Source organism: Bos grunniens, chromosome 9 (assembly GCF_055505025.1).
Source record: "Bos grunniens cultivar Pamir isolate PY7600 chromosome 9, Bosgru_T2T1.0, whole genome shotgun sequence".
NCBI classification, from domain to species: Eukaryota; Metazoa; Chordata; class Mammalia; order Artiodactyla; family Bovidae; genus Bos; species Bos grunniens.
The window spans coordinates 87,059,719-87,076,566 of record NC_141173.1 but is presented as its reverse complement, the minus strand read 5'-3'; the positions used below and the strand labels follow the sequence as shown (position 1 = coordinate 87,076,566).

General features: G+C 45.6%; 1 protein-coding gene across 3 annotated transcripts in view; it reads right to left on the bottom strand.

The window, feature by feature from the left end:
* UST (uronyl 2-sulfotransferase) overlaps nt 1-16,848 on the bottom strand; it is a 317,213-nt gene that overhangs the window by 92,174 nt on the left and 208,191 nt on the right. For all 3 annotated transcript variants that reach the window (XM_086318226.1, XM_086318225.1, XM_086318224.1), the window contains 2 exons: nt 11,684-11,763; nt 727-880 (listed from right to left, as the gene is read on the bottom strand). In XM_086318226.1, coding sequence (XP_086174352.1) covers nt 727-880; nt 11,684-11,763 — 234 coding nt within the window. The remainder of the gene's footprint in view (nt 1-726; nt 881-11,683; nt 11,764-16,848) is intronic.

Sequence of the window (16,848 nt, the reverse complement as noted above, 5' to 3'; positions counted from 1 at the left end):
AGGCTCCTGCAGACACAGAGGCCAGGGTTTCAGCCTCTTTAACACCAGGCTCTAAGCCCTCAGCAAGCGTTTGTCAATCCAGGTCACAAACTAGTGGGAAACGCATCTTTTATTCTGGAGCTGACAGTAAGGTGCACTATTTTCCTCCATTACCAACTCCAGGCTGTGGAAGCAACTCTTGGGATCAAAATCAACATCCCTGTGACGTTGAGGGTCCCAAAATAAGGTCTGGAAAGGCCAACAAATTTCACTGAGATGCCTGATTCTTGTGTGCCGTGGTGGAAGGAACCTTGGACTCGGAGTAAGAGGGCCTGGAAACAGTCAGTCACGGCTGTGTTCACATTCTTTTGGAATCTTAGGGTCCTCATCTCAAAGTACCCCTCCCTCATGGGGTTGTCATGGGAATTGAATGGGATGAGGTGTGAGTAAGCACTCTGGGACCTTTTAAGAGAAATCCCCGAATGCACCAAAACAAAAGTGCTGGTCAGGATTCCCTGGGAAAGACTGTTTTTTCTCCAGGACCTGAAATCAACACTAAAGAAAAACTGAGGAAAACAAGATTAGAAAGTCATTTGAGAAAATGTTTGTTTGGATCTGAATGATCTGGAAAGTTAATTTTTCACTGGTAAAAACTTGCTTTCTGAAGCGGTACCCTCATCCCATGGAGCCCAAGGACCAGATGGCCCTGGGCGGGGGGTGCTACATATCTGAGGCGACAGGACTCACCAGGTAGCGCTCCTCCTGCCTCATGCTGGGGGTGCGAATCATGTGATTCTGTTCTCCTCGCCAGTCTCCAAACCGACGGAAAAAATAGTTAGATAAAAACCGGTTGACAGGATCTCTGATGATGTTGATGTAGACAGGCTGGTCTCCTCCAAACCTAAGATGCACACAAACATGGAGCGGGTTACAAACCATCCTTTCTGGAGGAAAATCAAGCCCACGTACACACTGGTTCCCCTCTAGGTAAACACATCATCACCAGAGGACCCCATCTGCTCAGTCGCTAAGTTGTGTCCAGCTCTTTGCAACCCCATGAACTGCAGCCCACCAGGGTCCTCTGTCCATGGGATTCTCCAGGCAAGAATACTGGAATGGGTTGCCATTTCCTCCTCCAGGGGATCTTCCTGACCCAGGGATTGAACCAGCATCTCCTGCACTGGCAGGCGGATTCTTTACCACTGCGCCACCAGGGAAGCCACTGCACAGGTACCAGTGAACAATCAAACCAGCAGGCAGTGTTTCCTGGTGGAGACACTTATTATCCTGCAGGATATTCCAAGAAGTTACTGAGAGGCTGTGAAGACTGTTCAGGAGTCAGCACTGTGCAAAATGCAGGAATTGTCACCGTGAAGGTATAGATACGGTCTCGTTTTCTCACAAGGCTAGAGGTCCCCAGGGAGGGGCCACACTGAACTGGGTTTTGTATCTATTACCAGCGTCTGGAACAGACCCACTGACCCTCATGGAATGTTTTGACTGCCTGGTAAATTCTGAATGCCTCACTGGAGGATATGGTACTTATTCTACATTCTAATTAGAACAGTCTCAGGTTAGGGGCTCTGTAGGAAGTGGAGAATAACAGCCAAGATGTATTAAATGCTCCCTGTTCACCTTGCTGTAAATATTTTGTAACCAACTCACTGAAGCCTCATAACACCTCATGTGTGCATGCTAAGTCACTTCGGTTGTGTCCAGTTCTTTGTGACCTTATGGACTGTAGCCCACCAGGCTCTTCTGTCCATGGGGTTCTCCAGGCAAGAATACCAGAGTAGGTTGCTGTGCCCTCCTCCAAGGGGGTCTTCCTGACCTGACCCAGGGATCGCATCTCTTATGTCTCCTGCATGGGCAGGTTGGTTTTTTTTTTTTTTTTTTTTTTTTTTACCACTAGTGACATCTGGGAAGCCCCCACAAAACCTCAGTGGAGTAGAAATCGTAATTATCTTCATTTATACTGGGGAAATGGAGGCAGGGAGCGCTTAACTTGTGGCTGAGCCAGGATATGAACCCAGGCAGTCTGGCTCCAGAATCTGTGCTCTGAACCGTGGAAAGAAGATTCCAGAGCTGAGGCAAGTAATAATGTAAGCAATAACGTGAACACAACAAAAATCAATATAATTGTCCTCAAATGATGGCGAGGGGTTTCAGATAAAAATAAAGCCAGTGTCTAGGTGTTGCATTTTAATTCCTTCCACAAAGGGATTAGACAAATGCACTGAAATCTGGTCTAAGAGCAAGGCCTTCCCCAGGCAAAAGGATCAGGTTGGCTAAATTTGTCTTAAAAATTCCTCCCCCTTCTCTTTGAACTGCCTGGAAGCAATGACCCTGAAGAGACTGGGAGAACACTCGGAGCTCTGGGGACCTCCTGAGGGGCCCACAGGCTTCTCTCACCCCATGACCTTCTGATGAGGACACCCAGACATTCTGTCAGGGGTCAGAAAGAGCTCAGAGAAAACAAACTGACGTGACCCTGCTCCCACCTTTCCAGCTGGCAGACTCTTCATCTTTCAAAACGCAGCCCAGAGTCACCGCCACATCCCTCCCCAGTGAACTCCCATACTCGTGTCGGTCCCTTCCTCCTCTGGCTCCAAGTGCTCTTTCCAGCACTGCGTGTCCGGGTCTGCCTCTCCCATCAGACTTGTGACTCCAGAAGCCAGGAACAACGTCCTTAGACACAGCGTGGTACACAGTAGGCACTCAACCAATGAAGACATGAAAACCAGGGTGGCTGTGTCTCAGTTCATATTTCAGCCACTATTACAATGCTCTGGCAGTGCTAAGAACTCGTCTACCAATGGAAGAGATACAAGAGATGCTGGTTCAATCCCTGGATCGGGAAGATCCCCCAGAGGACGGCACGACAACCCACTCCAGTATTCTCGCCTAGAGAATCCCGTGGACAGAGGAGCCTGGTGGGTTACCGTCCATGGGGTTGCAGAGTCGGACACGACTCAAGAGACTTGACACACGCACGTGGGAAAGGAAAGTAGATATAATGAGTCACGGATCCTGTTTATTTTGTGTATTAATTTACAGAATGCTGTTCTCTTTGTGTGTGTGTGTGTGTTTGAATTTTTAAAGAAAATCTTCAGAGAGAAGAATCCAGAGGCACATGAAGGAATGACTCTGATGGTGTGATTTCAGGCACCAGGCGTGTGAATGCCATTCCAGACACTGGAAAACAGTGTTCAGGAGCAGGGTTAGCCAGGCCAGCACAACTCTTGTCAGATTCCAGACGTACACAAGGTGACATTCACACAGCTGCACGAACAACTAACTAGTTCCAGAAGTCAGCTGTGCATCCTGGATAAATCAGTCTCTTCTTAATTAAACTGGGCTTCATATCCATGATAAAGAGCAACCAGAGTAGTAGGGTTAGGGATTAGAAAGACAAAGCATGCAGATGGTGAATGCAATTCAACCCTCAAACAGCAACGTGCTTTTAAAAACCTCAACTGTACTTCCGTGGTCTTGTAAAGAATGACTATGTTAATTAGCATAAAAGCTGGGTCCTAGGATTCCCTGCAGGGCAGTCCACCAAAGGGTCCATTAGGGTCACAAAGAGTCAGACAAACAGAAGTGACTTAGCATGCACGCACGTCCTCTTACTACAGTAGTTTTAAAAGCTTCAAACAGCTTTTGAAAGTGTATATATATATATATATATATATATATATATTTTAGTTGTGGTAAAATACACAGGCAAAATTTACCTTTCCCACTACTTGTAAGAGTGTATTTCAGTGGCATTAAGTACATTTACACTGTAGAGCAACCATCCCCAGAACCCATCACCCACCTCCAGAGCTTTCTCATCAGCCCAAACTGAAATTCTGTGCCCATTAAACAATAAATCCCGTCTCCCTGCTTCCTCCTCACCCCTGGCAAGTTCCATTCTACTGAAAGTATATCTTCTTTTTCATCTCTGACCTAAAAGTAGAGGTTAGTCCTTGGGACTTCCCTGGTTGTCCAGTGGTTAAGAATCATCTTCCAATGCAGGGGATGTGGGTTCAATCCCTGCTCAGGGAATTAAGATCCCATGTGCCACAGAGTAACTAGGCCTAAGCTCTGTAACTAGCGAAAGCCCATGTACTGAAGACCCAGCACAGCCAAAAAAAAAAGTAGAAGTTATTCCTGGGCTGTTCAGATCAGATCAGATCAGATCAGTCGCTCAGTCATGTCCGACTCTTTGCGACCCCATGAATCGCAGCATGCCAGGCCTCCCTGTCCATCACCAACTCCCGGAGTTCACTCAGACTCACGTCCATCGAGTTGGTGATGCTATCCAGCCATTTCATCCTCTGTTGTCCCCTTCTCCTCTTGCCCCCAATCCCTCCCAGCATCAGAGTCTTTTCCAATGAGTCAACTCTTCGCATGAGGTGGCCAAAGTACTGGAGTTTCAGCTTCAGCATCATTCCTTCCAAAGAAATCCCAGGGCTGATCTCCTTCAGAACGGATTGGTTGGATCTCCTTGCAGTCCAAGGGACTCTCAAGAGTCTTCTCCAACACCACAGTTCAAAAGCATCAATTCTTCGGCACTCAGCCTTCTTCACAGTCCAACTCTCACATCCATACACGACCACAGGAAAAACCATAGCCTTGACTAGACGAACCTTTGTTGGCAAAGTAATGTCTCTGCTTTTGAATATGCTATCTAGGTTGGTCATAACTTTCCTTCCTTCATCAAAAAATGAAGAGTATCTGAGGCTAGTGGCCCAGGCTTTGATCCCTGTTGGTGAGTGACTAAGGAGACGCTTTGAAGTGAGAGAAAGACCATCGTGGAAAAGGTTGTAGTCGTTTGGGGGGCAGGGTGAGGGGCTGCTGCAGGAGGAGGAGGGGGAGGTGGTTAGTTAAGGCCCTTTTCGGGAACAAGTGGAAGGGTCTCCCTCCAACCTCACAACCTCATTCAGTAGACACTGCGGTCCTTGGCGCCCATGACAGAACCTGCCATCATGCCATGCAAGCAGAGGCTGAGCCACTCAGCGCTCCCTGAGTGTCCAGAGGTAAGAGGGGCGGGAGCTTCTGGCAAGTCGCAGGGGTGGAGACAAGTGGGTGGGGGTGGGGCACCTGAGGTCAGCTTCCTGCTGGGAAAGGAAAGCCGACACCAGAGGCAGGAAGCAAGTAGATGAGGAGGAGGAAGGCCCTTTGAGGGGGGCAGTGAGGTGGGCTCAGGGCAAGTCCTTGATGGGCCGGCCAGATGTGTGGGCTCATGGGGCCCAGAGAGAGACCACTCACTGTGGAGGGAAAAGAGAAAAGGGGGACAGCGCCATTTTCAGAAGATGAGCCTGGCCTTGTCTACACAGGATAAACTCACAGAACACCCTCATTCTGAAAATCGAACTTTCAGGCTATGTTTAAGTGGGTAAAGACAGCACTCAGTAAGTGCTAACATGGGTTCTGTCTGATGCCCTCTCCAAAGCTGGAGGCATCTGTCACCATTACAAAAGATTTGCAGGACACAATTAAAAGGGATGACTTTGCAAATGAGAATGAAAACAGAGTCAACGTTTAGAAATAAAACGTGGAAACCCATTTGAATTATGGAATTAGCAGGATCAGATTTGTTTTGTTAAATGAGGCCATCAGGGAGCAGACCTTGTTCACACTGGTAACCAGGACCTCCCCTTCAAGGGAAGAACGTGTCCACAACTCACATGGTGTCCTCGGATGCACCCTGCCTGCTTCTCTAGCGGTTGATTGATTTTTACATGTTTTGCTTTCTCAAGTTAGTGCTGGCGTTGGAGCCACCATCAGAGACAAACGAGGAAAGAGAAATGGATGCAAAGAAGGGTGAGGGGGTCATGGGTGAGAAAGGAAGAGACAAAAAACAGGGTTAAGAGAAGTGGTAGTTTGAGGTCAGAAAATCTCACCATTCACTTTGACTATTTTCATAGCATTGCACTCTGACACAAGCCTTCACAGTGTTTTCCCTGCAAGACCCAAGTTGAGGGTCAAGGGAAACTGTAGATTGGAAAAAGAATTACTTCCCCCCACCACACACACACAAAAATCTTAGAAAACAAACGAAATGTGGGGGGCAGGAGCAGGGAAGATGAATTGTCTGTCATAGTCTTGATGATCTAAGACATACGTGAAGAGATGGTCTTGGGAAGTTGAACTTTTGCAAAAATTCTAATTCTATAGTTGACTTTGACAACCGCGAACAGGCTCATGAAACCAGAGTACACAAATATTAAGTGATGTACTTAAAACATCACAACAAAATAGCATCTTTTAGGCCAAAATAATTTCGATTCAGTTCTCTAGGTAGACCAGGTGAAAAACATTTGTCTGGCCTGAACTTTCAGATGGCTCAAAAACTGCAAGAATGGCGAAAATCTTCAGAATACAAACCAATCTGAGGCTTCTGCTGACATTGTAGTGTTTATCTCCTCTGGCAGGAAGTCTTCCCTGAGGCAACTACAAAAGAACCAGTTTGGTCTGATAGTATTGTTTTCCACAGTTGAACTGATAAAAATGGATATGGTGAAACTGTTCCATCTAGGTGCCAGGAAGCTCAGCAGTAAAGAATCCGCCTGCCAATGCAGGAGACGCCAGAGACTTGAATTCAATCCCTGAGCTGGGAAGATCCCCTGGGGAAGGAAATGGCAACCCACTCCAGTATTCTGGCCTGGGAAATCCCATGGACAGAGGAGCCTGGTGGGCTACAGTCCAAGGGGTCGCAAAGAGTCGGACACGACAGTGCATGCACCTTTACCTTTATTTTAGGTCTAAAAAAGGGAGGAAAAGATGGAACAGGACAAGATGCCTAGACGATGAATAAATGAAATTTATTGAATTGTCAGAAACTCGAAGGGTAGCATTTTACATCACTCGGAGTATCTAAATTCCAAGATAAGAATACCATATTTACTGGAAAAGAAGAAATAGGGGGAGATTCATTTTGGTATAATGCCATACACTTCATGAGTTCAGAACATAAGTGTACAAAAGAAAGTGTTGGGAACAAGGTTAGACTTTCATTCTTACATTCTGCTCCCCCACAAGTGTTTTGCTGCATGTCAACAACGTAAGGAAGATTAGAAATAAAACATCAAATAAGAATATTAGGTTGCAGCATCAATTCTTCTCTTAATAACCTCTTAAAACAATGTTTCTCTTGAAACAATGCCTGTCAGCAGCGATCAAGGTAGATGCCTTAAGAGCAGCTTAATTTTCTCTATGTCTTATAATTCAAAATATAGGACTCAGTTTTAAAAGCATATGAAAGCCCTCTTAATGAGTCCCAACATAGATGTTTTACTCTGTTAATTGTATAATTGGGGATTTTCCTTACATGCCCATGGTTCACTGTTTATACCCAAGAAATTTTCCTGAAAGAAAACTGTTCCCTTGAAAAAGAAAGGCTGATGATTTAATTGCCATGTTTAGTAACAGTCCTGTAGCGTATTCAAGTTCAATTTGTCCTTCTCTGCGTGTTTATGGAGGTCTTGTAGCTGAGGCCATGGGCCTTGTGCACGTGGGGTGGGAAGAGGTGAGACTGAGCCCACGGGCAGCAGGAGTTTACTCCAGCTGAGAAGAGGGTGAGACTGGGCCCACGGGCAGCAGGAGTTTACTCCAGCTGATCAGACTGGTCTCTGTTTTTCCTGCTTACAGCTCATCACTGCCATTCCACTTCTGCTGCGCCCACGCTTGAGACTCCCATTTACAGGGTTCCTTTCCATCTTTCTCTTTGCCCAGTTTTCTCTTATGCCGGTCCCTGGGCTGCCAACGCCCCTCCCCTTCGTTGGTCCACAGCTGGCCCATCGGCGGGGGCTCCTGCTCCTCCACTTCCCCTGGGAACACCCGGTGATTCTTTCTCCTAAACTCATCATACACGCCACTCCTTCCTTAATGGAAGAAGAACTTGCAGTTCCCTGAAGGCAAGGACATTTCTTTTCTTTTCTATATTTTTAATATTTATTTGTCTATTTGGTTGTGCTGGGTCTTAGTTGCTGCATGCGAACTCTTGGGGCTTCCCTGGTGGCTCCGTGGTAAAGAATCCCCCTGCCAATGCAGGAGACACAAGTTCAATCCCCGGGTCAGGAAGATTCCCTGGAGAAGGAAATGGCAACCCACTCCAGTATTCTTGCCTGGAGAATTCCATGGATAGAGCAGCCTGGCTAGCTACAATCCATGGGGTCTCAGAGTCAGACATGACCTAGCGACTAAACCACCACCAGGGGAACTCTTAGTTGTAGCATGTGGGATCGTGTTCCCCGACCAGGGATTGAACCCAGGCTCCCTGCATTGGCAGCGAGGAGTCTCAGCCACTGGACCGTCAGGGAAGTCCCAAGGACAACATTTCTTGCTCCCTGTAGAAGCCCCCGTCCTAGTGCAGGGTCCTCAATATGTATGTATTTAATTGAACACAATGGGATGGAGGGAGGAGAAATCAGCCAGAGCAGAGCCCTGACCTGAAAGTGTTACATTAGAGACACGGTGAGGCTGCCTCCAGGTGGCGCAGTGGTAAAGAATCCACCTGCCAATGCTGCTGCTGCTACTGCCAAGTCGCTTCAGTCGTGTCCCACTCTGTGCGACCCCATAGATGGCAGCCCACCAGGCTGCCCCGTCCCTGGGATTCTCCAGGCAAGAACACTGGAGTGGGCTGCCATTTCCCTCTCCAATGCATGAAAGTGAAAAGTGAAAGTGAAGTCGCTCCGTAGTATCCGACTCTTAGCAACCGCAGGGACTGCAGCCCACCAGGCTCTTCCGTCCATGGGATTTTCTAGGCAAGAATGCTGGAGTGGGGTGCCATTGCCAATGCAGGAAGATACAAGAGACGTGGATTCGATCCCTGGGTCAGGAAGATCCCCTGAAGCAGGACATGGCAGCCCACTCTATTCTTGCCGCAGAGTTGGACACAACTGAGCAACGGAACACGAGGCTGCATCTGGACAGGAGACAAACTGGGGGTTCAGACTGAGGCTTCTACAGAAATGTTTTTAAATGTCACTTTGAATACATATGATACCCTTCTCTCCAAGAACTTGAAGGGCTTTCCGTCAGGGGTTTTAAGCATCCCAACAAACCAGGGGTGGGCGGGAACTGTCCCTCCCCTGGAGATGGGAACATGGAGATTTCCCCTTCCCACCAGAGAGACTAAGGTCGACGGGAAGGTCTGACACCCAGAGATCCTGACAGCCAGGCCGACACTTTCCCTGGGATGTAGTGTCCTCTAAAAGGTGTTTATCATTTTTCTCTTTTCTTTCAGAACTCAATCAATCAAAAATAAACTCTTGGGCTTGTATTTGATAGTGGAGGCCAAGATAAAATACGGTCAACCATACTGTGCCCAGCTCTGCTGATCCAATTAAGGTACTGGTGTTGGTGTATTAATTAGAATGCTATAATATCCTGAGTTAACTATGAAAACTTGTTGCATTGCAATTTGTTTTGGTTGTAAAGATTTGCCCTGGAAGCAAGAGGAGTAAATGAATGAGGTTTGACAAATCCATGGTTAATGGGTTATGGGGAGGGATAAACTGAGTGACTGGGATTGACATATGCACACTTGTATACATAAAATAGATAACTAATAAGGACCTAACTCCAACACTTTGGCCAACTCAAGCGAAGAGTTGACTCACTGGAAAAGACCCTGATGCTGGGAGGGATTAGGGGCAGGAGGAGAAGGGGACGACAAAGGATGAGATGGCTGGATGGCATCACCAACTCGATGCAGATGACTTTGGGTGAACTCTGGGAGTTGGTGATGGACAGGGAGGCCTGGTGTGCTGCGATTCATGGGGTCACAAAGAGTCGGACACGACTAAGAGACTGAACTGAACTGAACTGAATAAGGACTTAGAGCACAGGAAATTTTACTCAATACTCTGTCATGGCCTACATGGGAAAAGAATCTAAAAAGAATGGGTATATGTGTAACTGATTCACTTTGCTGTCCAGCAGAAATTAACACAGCCCTGTAAATCAACTATAGTCCAACAAAAATTTTAAAAAGAGGAAGAAAGAATAATGAATGAGGACGTCAAGGGTGACGCAGAGAGAAGGGAGGAAGGAAGTGCATGAGAGAATCAAGGGGTCAGAGGGGCCGTGCTCTGCTGTCTACAAGTCGTAAAACACATGACCCAAAATAGCTACCCAGTCCTCGTTATCTAATTATGTCTAATTATATGTTCTTGGCCCCAGGGAAGTGGGAGACAGGCACATACCCTGGACAGTGCAGTGACAAGCCACTTTAGAAATGTGGTTGGAGACACAGCTCTTGTGGAAGCGGTACACATACTCCCATCCCCCATTCCGGCCACCGAGGATAATCCAGGATAATCCGCAGGTGTCCTCTTCACCTGTTCACCAGCCCAGAGAACTTTGGGTATCAGAGAGGCTGGGGAACTTCAGGGGAGACTTGCTTTCAAAGATAAGGCAGCAACTCCTCTTTGCTGCTTAGTAACTGGCTTTGCTGAATCTGTCTCTTTACACTTCGTTTGCACAAGGCTCGCAGCACAGTAGGAAAGTTCTTTGAAGGCTAAACTCTCCTCGCAGCCCTGCAGACTGTTAGGCTTCCTGCGGCAGGGCAGCCAAAGCGCTGCCCAGGGCAAACTCAGGCCTCCCTGGTTGCTGGCCCTCGGGGCCACGAGGTCAGCACAGATAGGATTCTTCTGTGAGCCTGTGAGGTCTTGTTATCCCCATGGGAAAAGCAGTGAGGAAAGGGCTGGTCAGATGGCTGATGGGGAGGCCCAGGGTCCGGGGCTAGTCAGCAGATTGGCCCGGGGACCTAGTGCTCTGTCAACCTCAACTGTGAGCTCAGACAGGCCCGCCTTAGAGGAGGACTCTGAGAGCTACAGTAAAGTACAGTGACAAGAAATCTGTGCTAAGGGATCCCTGGGGAAGAGAATGCCCAGAACGTGCAGTTAGCAATTTAACAGAGGATCAAAACACATAAATTTGAGGTTTGCATTAGTATCAAAAGGTCCTTGCGGGTGAAGAGGAAAAAAACACAGATTTCTAAAATACCCACCAACATCAAACATGCAAGGTTTAGAGTAATGAAATGGAGTGTTCAAAAGGTAGAGAAAGAGGCTGGGCCTAGCTTTGTGATGGCTCAGCGGGTAAAGAATCTGCCTGCAATGCAGGAGACACAGGAGACATGGGCTCAACCCTACAGCCAGGAAGATCCCTTGGAGGAGGAAATGGCAACCTAGTATGCTTGCCTGAAAATCCCATGGACAGAGGAGCCTGGCAGGCTACGGTCCATGGGGTCATAAAGAGTCAGGCACGTCTTAGCAACTAAACATACGCACAGCACACACAAAATACACATAATTCCACCTCCAAGTTATTCCCAGAGTCCTGTGTGGGTGCAGGTTGTATAAAAATGTGCAATGAAATATATCTGCTAAAATATCCATCTCTTGTCTATTTTGTTCCAATACAAAATCTTTTTTTTTTGAGAACTATAAGGTCAAGTGGCTTCTCATTAAAAAAATTTTTCAAGTTTTCACAAGACTTAAGAGTAGTATTTTTAGAAAGAAATGAAGCTTTTAACCAAATATTTCAAATTTTGATCCCTCTACTGAAAAAATAAATGGATTAAAAATGTCTTTTGAAGGGCAATTACACTACCTTGGAAAGGAAGGTAGATTTTAAAGTAATTGTTTGTTAGAAGGAGACTAAGTACCCAAAAGAAATGAAAGAACCATTAAACTGAAAAATATCTTACCTTGAGAAATTGAGGAAATGAACATGTCGGGTGAATAAATAGGGCTGTTCGGCAGTACTTATATTTTTAATCAGTTCCATCTATTAAAAAAAAGTACAAAATTAGCATATATAGGATTTAATTTACCAAGCTATATTAAGCTAAAGGTTATCTCCCCAACTCTTTTTTTCCTCACTTACTACTTCTTGAACCAGGCTAAACAGCTATGCTTTGTGCTTATGAACTTTACATAAGGCTCCTTACTAAATAAAATAAAGAAGCTCTTGCAATGTGCAGTCCTGAATTTAAGTTAGTTAATTGCCATCATGAAATAAAAGTGACAGTTGAAGTAATTTTAACTGGAGAAGTCAGTGTGTTGCTGTCCTGAAATGCAAGTACGAAAATGCCTTTAATCCTCCCCTTTAAAGTCCAATCAAGACAAAGGTTAATGATTAGTTTACATTTCTATAATGATCTTACTGGGAAATACAGAAGCATTTGAAACTAGTTCTGTAGAATTGAAAAGTAGAAATAAAATGAGGCACTATCTCATTATTTTTCCCTTTGATTATAAAATTTACAAAACAAGTATTTCAGAGGGAACACGTAACACCCCCCCCACCACTTCCCAAAAAATGTTCTCGGGTTTTGGTGGGTGGTCATCTGAATTATTTATTTGCAGTTATCAGCAAGGCAAAAAGTAGTTTTAATTTGTACAAACTAACATTTACAGTCTTCTGGAACATGTCATGATACAGAAAACGTTTAGTAAAATCTGTTAGAAATTCCAAGCATTCTTATGACTCCCTGACTTCCTGAATTCCACTTTCCTTAGATTTTCTTATTTGCCCCATCAAAGCTGACACTCTGGAATTTTTAAGCAGCACATTGAAAATCGCTACTTTGGACAGACATCAGAAGGGCAGCACTTCATATTTTATGAAATAGCTCAAGTTGAAAACTGGAAACAAAAACGGTCATTCATGTGTTAACTACAGTAGCAACAACAATAAAATGGGAGTCTGGAACTCTAGGTTTGTCTCAAGCGTGACGGAAACCTGGTCTGCCTTGTTCCCTCCTGTCTAGCTTGGAGCTGACACACACGGAAATGCTCCATAAATATTTGTTAAATGAATTAATTCCAAAGAGTCCATGACTTACAGATGGTTACTCTAGGACGTCGTGGCCTAAACTCTTTCATTAGACATTCGTGCTCACAACGACTGTTTGAAGAAATGAAATTGAATTTTAAAAGCAGATGACTTGCAGTTCATAACCCAGGGCTTCTGTTCGTCAGTGGCAGGCATGGGTGAATAATGGTCTGCCTGTCCTCAAGCTTGCATGTAAAAGGAAATTGAATCCTGCCTCTTTATCTTCTGTTTATCCTTTACAACCCCCCTGCATGCTCCAGAGCTTGTTTTTGGTTAATAAAACTTCCAGCTTCCTTCACATTATGAATTTTGATTTTTGATAGATCTACCAGCAGAATTACTGATTTGGGAGCACAGCCGAAAGTAACTGATTGCTGAGGTTGTCTGCTTAGAAGCATAACTGTGTGTATGTTTAAAATAGTGACCATTCAATGCCTTAATCTTTAGATTATTTTTCTTCAGCTATTTCTTTGTACACATAGAGTAATATGAGAAAGCCATCTAGGATTACACAAGACTGGAAAAATGGGTCAGAAGAAAACCTGTTTCCTTCACATATTCAACATTATATTACATTCTCTAAACACATGTCAATGTGTTAAATTTGAGAGAAGAACAGTAGTGGTTAGATTTTGAGAACAGTGTCATAATAGTCATAAAGCCGTCTATTTCACGAGGAAAAATGGATTAGTGATGACAGTGCATAACTCTTTCTAGACATCTCTTTAAATAGAGAATAAAGTTACTAATGCTTGCATTTATCACATTAGTATAGGGTAGTCAGACTGTACATTTCAGCTCTCACGAATTTTGTCCTGCACACGAAATAGGAAAATCCACATAAAGTACCACAATCTTCAGTCCACGGCATTGTGTTCACAGTTTGTGAAGATGGTGTCATCTGGCCATCTTCACAAACGCTGTGCATGCTAAGTCGCTTCAGTCGTGTCTGACTCTTGGCGACGCTATGGACTGTAGCTCGCTAGACTCCTCTGTCCACGGGATTCTCCAGGCAAAAATACTGCAGTGGGTTGCCACGCCTTCCTCCAGGGGATCCTCCCGACCCAGGGATCAAACCCGCGTCTCTTAGATCTCCTGCACTGACCAGCAGCTTCTTTACCACTAGTGCCCCCTGGGAAGCCCTCACAAATGCTAACCTTCCCCATTTCGAGTGACAAGCAGCCGGCTCCTGAGCACCTGCTGGCCATCACCTGAGTTCCCCCTTGGTTTTCCCAACGCTGCCAGCAGCCTACATTTCTCTCACCTGAGTCTTATCTGTGTGAGTGGCAAAGACATTACTTAAAATTATCACAGGAACTAACTCTCCTTTGCCTTGGCTCATGCAGGACCACTGCTAGCCTTTATTTTGATTCCACTGAATTCATTCATTCATTCAGCATTTATATTGGGTGCTTACCAAGCCCTGGAGATCAAAACCTGAATAAAATAAATGGGAAGACATAGAAAGACAAGACAGTGGAATGTGTCCTAATGGTATCCCCAGATCTACCCTGGCCAAAACCACACTCTTGATCCTCGTCCATCTTTACTCCTTTCTGGTTAATGGTTCTCTCTATATCCTCACATTTGATTTGGGTCTTTCCTGGACTCCCATATTCAATCCCTTGCTGAGTCAAGTTAATTTTATCTTTACTATTTCCCTCAATTGACCCTCAAGATCCCACATCCTATAGCCAGTCAAACTAGAGTCCTCCATATTCCTTCCATACACCATGTCCAAGACTGACCATGTCCAAACTCGGGCTCAAGATTCTTCTTCTAGAATGTTCTTCCTCTTCTCTCTGCATGTCCACATTCTAATCACTCTTTGCTGCTGCCGCCAAGTCACTTCAGTCATGTCCGACTCTGTGCGACCCCATGGACTGCAGCCTACCAGGCTTCTCTGTCCCTGGGATTCTCCAGGCAAGAACACTGGAGTGGGTTGCCATTTCCTTCTCCTTTACAACTAGCTAAAATGCTTGCCTCCTCCAGGTAGCCTTCCTGAAGTTTTTTCACTCAACAATCATTGATTTTCAACTATGTCAGGCTATGTGCCACTCTGGATTGTGGCTTTAAAATAAAAGATTTGGTTCTTGCTCTCAGGAAGCTCAGAGACTTGTGGGAGAAGTGGATAAACAGACAGGTATCATCATGTGATAACGATCATGGGATAGAAAGCATGGAGGTGGGATGCCTGTCCCGACCTGCAGATGGAGAGGTAATGCTTTGGTAAGGAGGTGTTTCTCAGTGGTTTCCAAGGATACACAGGAGTCATTAAGAGAAGAAAGGGACTCTCAGCATGGCAGACAGAGTGAACAGCAGATGCAAAGCACAAAGCACAAAAATGACTTGGCTATTAAAACTGCCAGGCGGGCAGGCACGGAATCAGCAAAGCAGTGGACAAGACTAGAGAGGAAGGTAAGAACTGGGTAACTGAGGGTCTTGCTGGTCTCATGAAGGATTCCGACATTTATCTACAGCCAGAAAGGATTTTTTTTCTTCTCTCAGATCTAAGGTCAGGTGAAAAAGAGAGTAAGGATTAGAAGCAGAAAGTTTAGTGAGGAAGACAGAAATAATCTCAACAGGAAATGATGAGGTCATGGACTCATCACTTCTCAGTGTGGTTCCCATACCAGCTACATCAGTATCACCTGGACACCTGATTATGTTGTTTGGTCTCTAAGTCGTGTCTGACTCCTTTGTGACCCGATGGACTGTAGTCCACCAGGCTCCTCTGTCCGTGTGCTTTCCCAGGCAAGAATACTGGAGTGGGTTGCCATTCCTTCCCCAGAGAATCTTTCTGACTCAGGGATCGAACTCGTGTCTTCTGCATTGGCGAGGAGATTCTTACCACTGAGACTCCAGGGAAGCCCAGGACATGTGTTTAATAAGAACACAAAATCTCAGGCCTCACTCCACACCTATGGAATTAGAAGAAACTCTGGAGGTGGGGCCCATCAATCTGCATTTTAACAAGCATGCCAGGAAACCCTAAGGCTCAACAGGTTCAGAAACAAGGAATGAGGTTCAAGGAAGTGAAAACAGATGGAGAGATTTGGGTATATTAAGGAGGGAGACTGTGCTGAGACTTGTAGCAGCTGGCAACATAAGGGAAGGAGAGGGCATGGTCAATGGAGCTTCCTTTTTAGTCCTGGCTGGGGTCTGAACATGTGGTGGTATCCATTCGTGGAGATGGGAAACACTGCAGGAGGAAGGAATCTGCCTCCAGAAGGGAGGGGAAATGGGTTTGGTTTTGAACATCATTGGCTAGAGATATGATTGTCTTCTTTAACTTCCTGCGGCACTCTGAGAATTTTCTAGGACATGCTCCGTTTACGTTACGTTATAGCTGGGTTTGTGTCCTGGCTTTGAACCAGATTGAAAGCTCCTTGAGGGTGGTGGCCAGGTTTTATTTATCCCCCAGAAAGCCAAGCCCAGGTGCCTACATAGAATACATACCCATAACTGTTTATGCAATAAAGTACCCCCTTTTGGGGGCTTCCTGAGTGGTGTTAGTGGTAAAGAACCCACCTGCCAATGCAGGAGATGCAAGAGAGGTGGGTTCGATCTCTGGGGGCAGGGGGAAGATCCCTCGGAGGAGGGCATGGCACCTCACTCCAGTAATCCTGCTTAGAGAATCCCATGGACAGAGGAGCCCGGCGGGCTATAGTCCACAGGGTTGCAAACAGTTGGACACGACAGAAGTGACTTAGCATGCACGCACAGACCTCCTCTAGAAAAACATTATTGGAGTTAAGAAATATACAGTTCACTGAAGACAGAATTATCACCAAGGCTGTGAATTCAGGCTTTCTGGGACAGATTTGTGCATTCATTACCGTGGTGTCACATGGAGCTAAAAGTTGTACTATTTCACCATCTAGGATGTAACAACACAAAACAAACCATCGTTTTCTGAGTGTTTTCCAGGCTATCACTGAATCAAGATGCTCTTTATGTACATACTGGCATTTCATCTTTAAATGACTCCATGAGTTAACTATCATCCAGGGTTTACGGGTTAAGAAACTGAGG